The 11597-nt window shown below is 47.6% G+C and overlaps 1 protein-coding gene across 2 annotated transcripts; it reads left to right on the plus strand.

The window, feature by feature from the left end:
- Positions 1-371: 371 nt before the first annotated feature.
- Positions 372-11573, plus strand: SIX4 (SIX homeobox 4). 2 transcript variants are annotated; one of them, XM_079309316.1, is made up of 4 exons: positions 410-814; positions 908-1461; positions 2779-3467; positions 5820-11573. In XM_079309316.1, the coding sequence occupies exons 1-4, from the start codon at positions 629-631 to the stop codon at positions 6614-6616; spliced, it is 2226 nt and encodes a 741-aa protein (XP_079165442.1). In that variant the 5' UTR covers positions 410-628; the 3' UTR covers positions 6617-11573. The 2 variants fall into 2 exon arrangements, with proteins under 2 accessions (XP_079165441.1, XP_079165442.1); XM_079309315.1 differs by having other exon boundaries at positions 372-1461.
- Positions 11574-11597: the final 24 nt, after the last annotated feature.

Genomic DNA, 11597 nt, shown 5'->3' on the forward strand with positions numbered 1-11597 from the left:
GCTCCCTCAACCGCTCCCCATAGGACTTGTGCTCCAGACTTTTCCCGGCTCCGCTACCCTTCTCTGGACTCGCTCCAGCACTTCAATGACTTTCTTGAAGTGAGGGGCCCAGAAGCGGACACAACAAAACTCCCTCAGCCTCAGTAACAACAGCACCGGGAGCGTTTTAACCCTTCCCCTTCCTGGGAAAGCCGCAAGTGACGGAGCCGCCGCTTCCCGGGGGCTCCAGGTGGGGATGGGGGGGGGGGGAGCGGAGAGAGGAGCGCGGCCGCTTGATTGACGGTTGCCATGGAGACGCAGTAGCCCCCGCCCTCCCGGCGCGGCGCGGCCAATGGACGGGCGCGGCCGGGGCAGCGATGGGCGGGGGCCACATAGTCTTGCGGCGGGTGCGGGAGTCGCGGCGGGGGGAGCGGCGGAGCGCGGCCGGGATACAGCAGCGATCCCGGATGGTCACTGCGGGGCCGGGGGAAACCTGATCGGCTAGAGCAGGAGGAGGAGAAGAGAGATAGGAAGGGGGGAGAGGAGGAGAAGGGAACGCGGGGGGGGGGGAGGGAGGAAGGAAAAAAAAAACCCATAAGAAAAAAAAGAAAAGGAAAAAAAAAAAAAAAAAAGGAAAACAAACCGAAACATGTCTTCTGCCTCCCCCGCCACGGACGACATCGTGATCGCGGTAGAGATCAAGGAGGAAAATGTGATGGAAATGCTCTCCGAAGCCCCCGACGGGCCCGCGCCGCCGCCCCCTCCCGCCGCTGCCCCGTTCCCCATGGAGCATGCAGGCTCCGCCGCCGCCGGCGAGGAGGGAGCCGCGGAACAGGTACTGCTCCACACGGAACTCCTGGCCAGGAATCACCACGCTGCCTCCTCTCCCTCCTCTTCATCTTCTTCCTCCTCATCCTCCTCCTCGCAGACCCCTCTGGCTTTTTCCCCGGACCACGTCGCCTGCGTGTGCGAGGCGCTGCAGCAAGGTGGGAACCTGGACCGCCTGGCCAGGTTCCTGTGGTCTTTGCCCCCGAGCGATTTGCTACGTGGCAACGAGAGCCTGATGAAAGCCCGGGCGCTGGTGGCTTTTCATCAGGGCATCTACGCCGAGCTCTACAGCATCCTGGAGAGCCACAACTTCGACTCCTCCAACCACCCGCTGCTGCAGGAGCTCTGGTACAAGGCTCGCTACACCGAGGCGGAGCGAGCCCGGGGCAGACCCCTGGGGGCGGTGGACAAGTACAGGTTGCGGAGGAAATACCCCCTGCCCAGGACCATCTGGGACGGCGAGGAGACGGTCTACTGCTTCAAGGAGAAGTCCCGCAACGCGCTGAAGGAGCTCTACAAGCAGAACCGATACCCCTCGCCCGCCGAGAAGCGCAACCTGGCCAAGATCACCGGGCTGTCCCTCACCCAGGTCAGCAACTGGTTCAAGAACCGCAGGCAGCGGGACCGCAACCCTTCCGAGACTCAGTCCAAAAGGTGAGGGAAAACTTTTCCTCCCCGCCCCCTCTCCCGCCTGCCTTTCCCTCTCCCGGCTCTTTCTTCCCTTGCAAACATGGCGCTTACCTTCGGTGCGCCTCGTCCTCCCCTCCTTCCTCCTCCCCGCTCCCTCGTTCCCAACACACCCACCCGGCCCGGGTGTGCGAAGCGGCGCGGGGAAACTTCCCGGCCCCGCCGCCCCGCGCTCCCGGGGGAGCTCCCGGCGCGGGGGAGCCGCGGGGCGGACTCCCGGGAGGGGACGGCACGGGGGTGTTTGTTTCCCCCCCCCAGCTCCTTGTTTTTATTCAATTGTCGCGCCTGACAGAGTTAATCATTGACGGCCGGAGGACGCGCGGGGTCCCGGCGCTCCCTCTGTTTTGAAACCTGACTCGGGAGCGGGCCGGGCTCGGGTTTCAGCGGGGGAGCGGGGCCGGTTCCCGGGGCTCCCGGCCGCGCCGCGGGGCGGGAGAGGAGAGCGGCCCCGCTCCGCCCGCGGCCCGGGCTCGGCTCCCCCCGCCCCGGGCAGGTGGAGGTGACCTCCCCGCTCCCGCCCCCCGCCTTCCTCCGGGAAGGGACGGGAACGGGGGGAGAAAGCGCGGGGAGGAGGGGGGAGGAAGGGAGCGGGGAGAGAAGGAGGGAAAGCGGCCGGCGGAGGGGGCCCCAAGGCATTTCTCAACCAAGGGCGCGATTGTGCCGCCGCGGCCCCTCTCCGCGGGACACATCAAAGGGCGAGGGGGGAGGGAGGGGAGAGCGACCGAAAAATGCAGACGAGGGCGGACCAGTCAGCGAAAAAGCCCGGCGCAGCCCCGGGCGGAGGCACAAAGGCCGCCCCCCATCCCTCCGTCCCTCCCCCCGGCCGCGGGGCACGGCCGGAGCCGCCTCCGGGGGCAGCCCGGGCCGGGGGCGGCAGGCTGAGCCCGGAGGGTCCGGCGGCACTTCCCGGCCTTGCCTCACATCCCAGCGCTTCATTGCCAAATGGCCGCGGCCGGTCTCACACGTGTGGACACCCCGGGCCGGCGCAGAGGGGCCCAGGCAGCCCTCTTCGGTCGCCGGGGTGGAGGAATTTATTTACAGCTCCATAACCCAGTCTGTAAAGTTTCTCCTTTGGCGAGTGTTTGATGTGTTCTGTTCTAAGAAACTTCTTCCCTTGGCTTGAATATTCGTTTAAAGTGGCTTGTAAAGGTAAAACAGAAAAAAAAAAAAAAAAAGCTTTGTGGAAACTCTCACATAGTTGTGTTAAAGCAAGAAGTTCCCCTTGGTGCAGAGATCCTGGTACGCTCTGGTAATGCATTGTCATCTCTCCATCTTTTCCCATAGCGAGTCAGATGGCAACCCTAGCACAGAGGATGAATCCAGTAAGGGGCGGGAGGATTTATCTCCCCATCCACTCTCCAGCTCATCTGACGGCGTTACCAGCCTCACCCTTCCCGGCCACATGGAGCCTGTCTACATGCAGCAGCTTGGAAACACTAAAATAGCCTTGAGCTCGTCTGGTGTCTTGTTGAATGGGAACCTTATGCCTGCCAGTACCTCTCCTGTCTTCCTCAATGGTAGCTCGTTTCTTCAGGGACCCAACAGTGTCATACTCAATGGACTCAGCGTGGGCACTTCGCAGACTGTTACCTTAAACTCGCCCAAAGCCGCCGCCAGCGTTGTGAGCAACGGGGTGTCCATCACTGACATACTGTCATCATCGTCATCAGAAGATGTTAAAGACTTCAAACTCCTTCAGGCTGCAGTCCCCAATGCCACAGCAGCCTTCAGCCCTAGCAACATCCCAGTCACTTTCCCAGGATTGATACCGAGCTCAGAGGTGAAAAGGGAAGGCGTAGAAACTGCTGCTTCCCAGGATGGAGGCTCCGTAGTTACTTTTACTGCTCCTGTCCAAATAAACCAGTATGGCATTGTCCAGATCCCCAATTCAGGAACAAATGGCCAGCTGCTGAACGGAAGCATTGGTTTTTCTTCTCTGCAGCTGCCTCCAGTTTCTGTGGCAGCTTCACAAGGTAAAAGCTTTGCCTCTTGCAGTAAGAGGTATGGGAAAAAGTTGGAATCGGGCACACTTGGCATTTTAGAAGCTCAGCCATGGCCACACGCAGAACATCAAATAATACTGTTTGCCTCCCTTTATAGTGGATTATGCTTGTGGGCCAACTGTTAGATGAGGCTGAGCTCCTGTGTTAAGAGTATGAAAGGAGGTCTGGTAATTTACACCCCTTTCATCTCATGCTGTTCACAGAAGTCTGTGATACGAGTCTTCACTAATATCTGTAAATTTTACATGTTTCAGTAATTCAAAATATTCCCCATTTGCCACCAAATTCTTTTAATGAGAAGGTTCATAAAAATGAAAATTATGGCAGCTGGAAATTGTTACCGTTGTTGTTCTTGTGGTGGTTGTTTTGGTTTTTTGTTTTCTTAACTAAGGCATTTCACAAAAATACATTTTGAATTACTGTAGACATAACAAGACCAAGCAGTTGCTTGTACATTTTCTGTTCCATAATTAAGAAAGATTAAACTTGAGGGAAACAATAGAAGTAAGCACTAGCTTGTAGATATAAAATGTGAGGCTCTTTGGATAAAACTTCCCTCAGTCCAAGGGAAATATGTCATCACAGGTTCATGTGCCAAGTGTGCAGGCTCCTCCCCAAGTTTGCTTTAGAGTTGGTCTTAACATACCATAGTCTGAATCTTGCAGCTGGCCAGGAAGAATCCCAGGGAGCACAAACCTAGTTCTGGATTCCTTTTTTTGAAGCAGGTCAGTTAAAAGCACAGTTGAACATCTTTGGTACTCACTGGCCACTATATCTTTGATTATGAAAATGATTAAGCTGGAATGATTCCTTCTAGTTTCAGGAGCTGTGGATACTATAATGGAAGTCAAATTGTGCTCATGTGCTTCTTTGAATTTAATGTGCATAGGGTGTGAATTGTTCTTGCTGAAGCTGTGCAACTACATTTCAAATGGGTGCACAGTTATAAGGTCCTAAAATGTGGCACTCACAGGCACTGAAAGTTACTGGCACATAGTTTAACCAAGATTAAAGAGAGACCTTTAGTCTGAATGCCACCTGTAATTACTAAAGCCACTTAATCCACATGCTCCAAGGCATAAACTAACCACCAGCAAAGGTGAGAGGAAGTTCTGTCCTTTTAACTATTATAGGACTATTGTGTTTGAAAGTCCTAAAATTCATAATAAGCTCTTCTCTGACCATCTTCCCCATTGTTAAAAATACTGACTGCCCACTGGAGAGTAATCCACCATATCTTTGCTACAGAAAAAAAGTTCTAGTTTTCTTGGATAGATAGTTGTCTGCCTATTCCAAGTGAAGCATGCTGCAGGCTATTTCAAATAAGCCAGTAAATAATTCTGACAGGTAACTTCAAGTTGCTTGGCTTTATTATTCTAGTTTACCCATGTGCATAACATCTTCCCAAAAATCATCACTGATTAACTGAAATTAATAGGGAACGAAAATATTCCCCATGTGAGAAATTCATCTTTGGTGCTGTTCTAAAATACTCAGCTGTGTCTAACTGTAGTCTCTTATAATTAAACTGCTTTTGAGAAAGAGAGGTGTTCCAAGTGGGACTCCATCCCAAGAGCCAGTGTTTCTTATTTTAGGAATTACCATAATGACAGCTGACATGGCACATCTAGTGAAAACAACTTCAGGTCATCTCTGGCCACCTCTTCTTGCTTGGCTCAGTACAACATCACACGAGCAGTGCCATGGCTTTTAGCAAGGGCAGGCAGTGCTGGGTGACTTCACAGCATGGTGGATGTGATAGGATTAGGATTTTAGAAAAACATGATAAAGCAAGGTGAGAAGGAATGGAGCTGAGTGCTTGAGGATTACCTAGCTGGGCCAGTAGAAATTACCTGTTTTTCGTGTTTTCTGTGCAGGTTCTGCCCAGCAGTAGTGGATTTCATGTGACGTGTCTCCAGTTCCCACACACAAGCTGTAGTCTGTCACTGAACTATCTTTAATAGCTTTTCATGCTTCTATTCTTAGATAGAAATTGAGTGGTGGCAACTAGTGAAGGCCAAAGCACATTCATTTTAGTCACATGGCTGGGGACTGTTTGCTCCTTAATGAGAGTCTGAAAGATACCTAATCTAATATACCAGAAACTTTTTTTTTTAGTTTCTAGAAGCAGCTTCTATTAACAACACTGATTTCTTTGCACCAAGTTTTCTCTCACCTGCTACAAAAATTGCTTTTCAGTGTTGCATGAAATATTAGTGTATGTGTATACTGCAAAGGTAAAAAAAAAAAAAAAACAGGACTATATAACTCTACTCTGCCAGCTGTAATCTGTTTTCTTTTCTTCTGCCTGCCTTTCCCTAGGTAATGTTTCAGTAAACCCCAGTACATCTGATGGAGGAACTTTTACAACTGAATCTTCAACATTACAGCAAGGAAAGGTTTTCTTCAGCCCCCTTGCCCCGAGTGCAGTGGTTTATACAGTTCCCAACTCGGGCCAGGCAGTAGGATCTGTCAAGCAAGAAGGACTGGAAAGAAGCCTGGTGTTTTCTCAGTTGATGCCAGTCAGTCAGAACACACAACTGAACGTCAACATGTCTTCTGAAAATATATCCAGTGCAGGACTCCAGTCCCTGGCCTCCTCATTAGTGAATGTAACGCCCTCACATAATTTTTCCCTCACACCACCAACTCTTTTAAATGCTGCAGAACTGAGCTCTGGTATCTCAGAGAGCCAGTCCATGTCCTCACCCGTGACCAGTACCTCTACAGTGATATCTATCAGCAACACTAACTATGCAACCCTTCAGAACTGCCCCCTCATCACCAGTCAGGATCTGTTGTCCATTTCCACAGCACAGCCTGTGCTTGGAGAAATAGTCCCAGCGAGTGGGGACCGTGTCAGCCAGCCCCCTGCACAAGTGCACCAGGATTTTGGCAGAGAGCACAGGTTGGTTCTGCAAGCCGTACCTGATGTCAAAGAGAATTTCTTACCTAATTCTGAGAGCAAGTCAACTGGCAATTTAATGATGCTGGATTCCAAATCTAAGTATGTTATGAGTAACATGGTTGACACGGTATGTGAAGAACTGGAAACGGACAAAAAAGAACTTGCCAAACTGCAGACAGTTCAGATGGATGAAGTTATGCAAGACTTGTAACTTCTTTCTTCTCTTGCTTTCTGTTTTAATAGATAAGTCTCCTGTTGAGGCCCTAACAAACACCTAGTGGGGTGTTTGTGGGGTTTTTCGTTTGGTGGGTTTTTTTTCATTTAAAGAAACCAGAAGAACATTTAAGTGGTCTGAATCAATGTACAGAGGAATCTCCAGCAATGGAATGAGGTTGCCACACTTGGTTTGCATGCAGTATTCTCTTTTAAGCAGATTAAAGGAGAAAGGAAATGGCCTGGGCAAGTACTGAGGAATGGGTACAGGTTTGGCTACCAAATACTACCCTGAAAATTTAACTAGACTCTCCATAGTACAACATACTCTTAACAGTAAGTATACACTCCTAGCTTCAGATGGAAAACAAAAATCTCACTCCACAATGGTAGAAGAAGTGCAGTCATTTTTTTTCTGTTTACTTCCAGTCCATGGGCATTGGGAGATTTCTAAGGAGCTCCAGACGATACTTCTCCAGCTACTTTTGTTGTTTGAGGTTAAGAAACAAAACAAAATCATAATATTGTTACTGGTATGTTTGCTTTTTTTCCAGCAGACTTGCATTCAAACCAAAAATCTCACATCAATCCTGTACAGGTTTCTAAATGCTACAGCTAGCATTTTGTCAATGCACCAGAAAAGGCATCGTTTGAAACTCTTAATTATGCAATTCAGAAGCTTTCTATCCAGTATGAATGTAAATATTGTTTCAGTACTTATAAAGGAGACTTTTTTTTTTTAATTAGTACAATGGATTTTATTTATGGTTTATGTTCCCTTTCACTTTAGACACAATGCATTGAAAAGGAAAACGTTTTCTGGTTGTTTAATTTATTTTATTGTTTGAGCAGGAAGTAAGCGTAGTTATTTCTGACAAGGTTTTACTTTTTTGTAGTTTTTTTTCAAGCAATAGACTGTAAAAGTAAAATGTTAATCACACTGAAACTAGAAAATTAATTCCCAGTCTCACAAACCCAGGAGGTCACTGTTTCTACCCCCTCTGTCTTTGTGTTCAGGGGTTTTTTTGTTTGTTTTGTTAGTAATTTGCGAATTAGTTGAACACTTTTGTGTATTTTTTACAGAATTCCACGTGCCTTTCTTCCTTGTGGCCTTATCTTTGTTACTAAAGCACAGTGGCAGGAGGAATAAAAACACTGATTTGCAAATATCCGTCCTCAGGGCCAAATCCTGATGCCTTACTTCTGCAAGTAGACCCACTGACTTGCACGAGTAAGAAGAGGTTTTAAGAGTGTTTTGGGCTTGGTGGGTGACATTTCCTGGCAGTGCAGAGAGCCAAGGGTGGGTCCTGGTCCTTCTGCAGCACATCAGCAGGACAGGAGGGTGTGCAGAGGGACTACCTTGGATCCAGCCTCAGGCAGATGAGCAGGAAAGGTTGGATGTGCAGGCTGAGGAAGGGAGCCCCACATTTACACCATTGGCCAAAGAGCACGTGTGGTCAAGCAAGGCCCCCATCCAGGAGTGCAGCTGAGTGTGTATTTTTATATATCCCCCCAGGAAAAGCAGCCTGGGGGATGCTGGTGGGATCTGCAGCAGCCATGGTCTGTGCCTGGCTGATGGTGGGGACCCACACCTTTCTCCCTGAGGACAGCAGAAGCAGGTGGAACAGATCTTAACCTTTCCTCCAGAGGAGTTTTTGTAGCATGGAAAAGCACATCCTTTAAGCTTTAAAATAATAATAAGTATTGAGATGTACAAAAATGACATGCTGTTAATCCCTGTGGGTTTGGTTTTGTTATATTTTATCCTAATGTGAATATATACAGTAACTAAAGCATGTGTTCATCCTCATCAGGGGCCTGGCCCAAAGCCTTTGGAAGGCAATGGGAAATGTTTTCATAAACTTCTGTGGGCTCTGAATCTGGCTCAGAACAAAACAAGATCACTTGTAAAGGACAAAAAAAAAATGGGAAAGTAATTGAGGTGGCATATCCCAGTGTGTTTGTCTTGGTTTTAGCTGGTTCCATGGAAAGCTTTTGGTGAGTGGAGGTTTTCCCGTGCGCCCTGAGCACGGCATCGCCATTCTCGTTGTACTTTTGCACTATATTGCATATTTTGCCAGGTTTTCTGTGGAGCCTTGAGGCTGAGCTGTGTTGGTGAGCACTGGAGTCCACGCTGTGAGCCAGAGTCTGCAGGGGAAGGTGCAGGGAGAGGGAAGGAGCAGGGGAGCACTGGCGGCTCCGCAGGCAGGAGCAGCTCACCAGCAGCTGGCTGTCCCCACGTGCTCCCAGGCAAACAGGCTGTTTGAGGCAAGCTCCAAAGCAGAGATTATCACAAGCAGGACATGGAGCTCTATGTTCCCCTGGCACAACTTTGCCTGACGTTCCTGGGAGCTCCACGTGAGCAGGGAATTGGATAGTCCAGAGCTCTCTTCACTGCTCTGCTTGTTTATCTGTTTGCTGGGCCCCAGCGTGAACAATCTGCTTCCCACCTCTTCTTCACCCATGTAGCTAAGATGGTGATGACAGTAGCAGTAGCTGTATATGCTTTGCATGGAATCATTCAGCCATTTGGAAAATTAGAAATACCCTGTATCGCTGTCATTTTAATGGAGAATGTGTACTTGGCTCCAAAGGAGTTGAAGGTGGATTAACATTTGGTCTGTGAGGCTCAGACTATATTTGGAGGCAAGCTAGGGAATATTTCAGAGCAGTTGTTGGTGTGATCATCTCTCATAACTGAAGAGACTGTGGTGTTACAACAGTACCTGTTACTTTATTTTTATTTTTTCCTTCTTTACGTTCATTGTGTTACTGAGGCTCTGAGCTCCATGGCTTTGTGGCACAGGTGATGTGAAAAAGTGTGTATGTTGTTACAGTGGCACGTTTCTTGGAGTGTCTGGTACTTCTGATAGGAGACTTCTCACTCTTCAGTGGGAGTGGAGGATGTACATAGAAGCAGTGTTTTGGGACAAAGTAAGATTAATCTATTCTAGTCTTCCAGATATCAAGTAACTTCTTACTATCTTTTACTCTTTCTTTCTTCCTTCCCTTCTCTCTTTCTTTCTCCCATTGAAGATAAGTGTCATTCCCTCCAGACAATGCAGTTATAACCTCATGTTTTCTGCAGGTACACATGCACAATGTAAAGACTCATTGCACGGTACAGTGTGTTTAAAATAGAAATTTAAGTAAGTAGTTTTATTCCTTACAAGGGTAAGTTTTTATTTTGTGGCCCTCAGGCAGGCAGGCTCACTGCTCTCAATAGACAGTACTCAAAGCCCCAAAAAGTGTCCAGGGCCAGATCTTTGGCTGCTGTAAATAAGGCATTGCTCCACTGATTCCCAAATCAAGGATTTTTATATGGTGTTTAGGGGATTTGGATGCTGGTCTCCCACACATGGGAAGGCATTGAGTGTCCAAGCCCCACAGACAGCCCTTATTATCACATTCTGTTGTTTAAATGGAAGGTATGTCTACCTGGCACAGACATTCCTTCTCTTCCCTCCCTCTCTGTTATGGATGAGTGTAAAGGATCTTCTCGACTTCACATATGTTTGTAACTTTTAAGTCCACTGGAAATCTTACAGAAAACATTGCCAAATTCTGCTGCTTTACTAGTCCCAGACTCAGCTTTGAAAAATATGCTTAAAGTTCAAGCAAATCCTTACAAAGCATGATGTTGAAAACCCCTCTCTTCTTTACTACTTTTGATTAAAGCTGCCTCTGTTTCACCCAGAGTGTTGCAGAAAACAGAAATGCATTGAATTGAATGCTCTGTGTGGACTATTTGCAGCATTATCCCTGTGGTCTTACCTGCAAGGACATTTCAGCAATGTAAATCACACATATCCATTGGCCAGGTCCTCAGCTGGGCTAAACTGGCATGTTTCCTTTGACTTTAATGTCCTTTGATGCCAGCTGGGAATATGGTCCTTTCATTTCACTCGTGTTAGGTCAGGGATGGATTTGGCCCAGTACACAGTGGCAGCACAAACCAGAGCACAAGGCTGACACTTGGCTAGAACCAAACAGTCACAGTTTATCCAAGCATTTACCTCTTCCCATGTACTGCTTTCCCCTACCTGTGGGTTCAGGAAGACTCATTCAGAAGGTGACTTCACCCAGAAGTGAGGCTGGAACTGTCATTACTACTCTCAGTCTGAGACTGATGACAATAATGAACAGGTTCTGGCTTCAAATCCTGCAAAATCACCTCAGTAACAATTTTCAGTTAAATAAATTAGGGTGGAATTTGGCCCTGTGTGCACAGGAGGTTTTTATGCACGTAGATTTCCAGTGTCTGTGCACTTTTCTTAGCAAGGGCAGATGAACAAGAGGGTGCATCCCTTCAGTATCATGTGAAATATGTGTGCAGGGCTCTGGGGACATGAACTGCCCAGTGCTTGCAGTCAAGAAAAATGTCAAATAATGAAAAAGAATAGTAGTTTTATAATTCTGAAAACAAAAATAATGGTATTTTTAAAAGCAAGGATGCCCGAAGTCTTCCTGTATCTCCTAGCAGTTATTATCTTGAAGGATATTTTATACCTTAGTTGTATGTTTCATATAATTTAAAACTTGCTTCTTAAATTTCTGAACTCAAGGAGGGGGTGAATCTTCTGCCTTTCAGGATTCACATTCAGAGGATGTTTGTTCTTTTGCTGCATGAACTGTTTGTCCAGAACTAACCAGTTATTTCTCCAATATGGGTTTTATTGTGCCTTACAACAAATTTTAAATTTAAGCAGAATGTACATGTTAGAGGAGGGAATAATCAAGAAGACTTTACTGCACTGTTAGGTGATGCTGCCCCAGAGTGTATCATCAAACATATCTGTGCTTAATTACCCAACCAAAGAGATCTAAAGTATGTATGTTTGTTGTACTGTAATAGGGGTTTGTGCCTGGACAATTAAGTGTTTTATTTGTATTCTGAGATGATGTGAACTTATTTTTCTAAACACTATACTGAATAAACTTTATATTTATACACATCTTGTGTAAATATTTCTGTTTGG

This window comes from Erithacus rubecula, assembly GCF_903797595.1.
Source record: "Erithacus rubecula genome assembly, chromosome: 6".
Classification (NCBI taxonomy): Eukaryota; Metazoa; Chordata; class Aves; order Passeriformes; family Muscicapidae; genus Erithacus; species Erithacus rubecula.

Bases quoted from the DNA above. Each gene is read 5' to 3' on its own strand.
- SIX4 (XM_079309315.1), top strand. From the start codon at position 629: ATGTCTTCTGCCTCCCCCGCCACGGACGACATCGTGATCGCGGTAGAG. The intron at 1,462-2,778 runs GTGAGGGAAAAC...CTTTTCCCATAG, and splicing joins TCCGAGACTCAGTCCAAAAG to CGAGTCAGATGGCAACCCTA. The intron at 3,468-5,819 runs GTAAAAGCTTTG...GCCTTTCCCTAG, and splicing joins TTCTGTGGCAGCTTCACAAG to GTAATGTTTCAGTAAACCCC.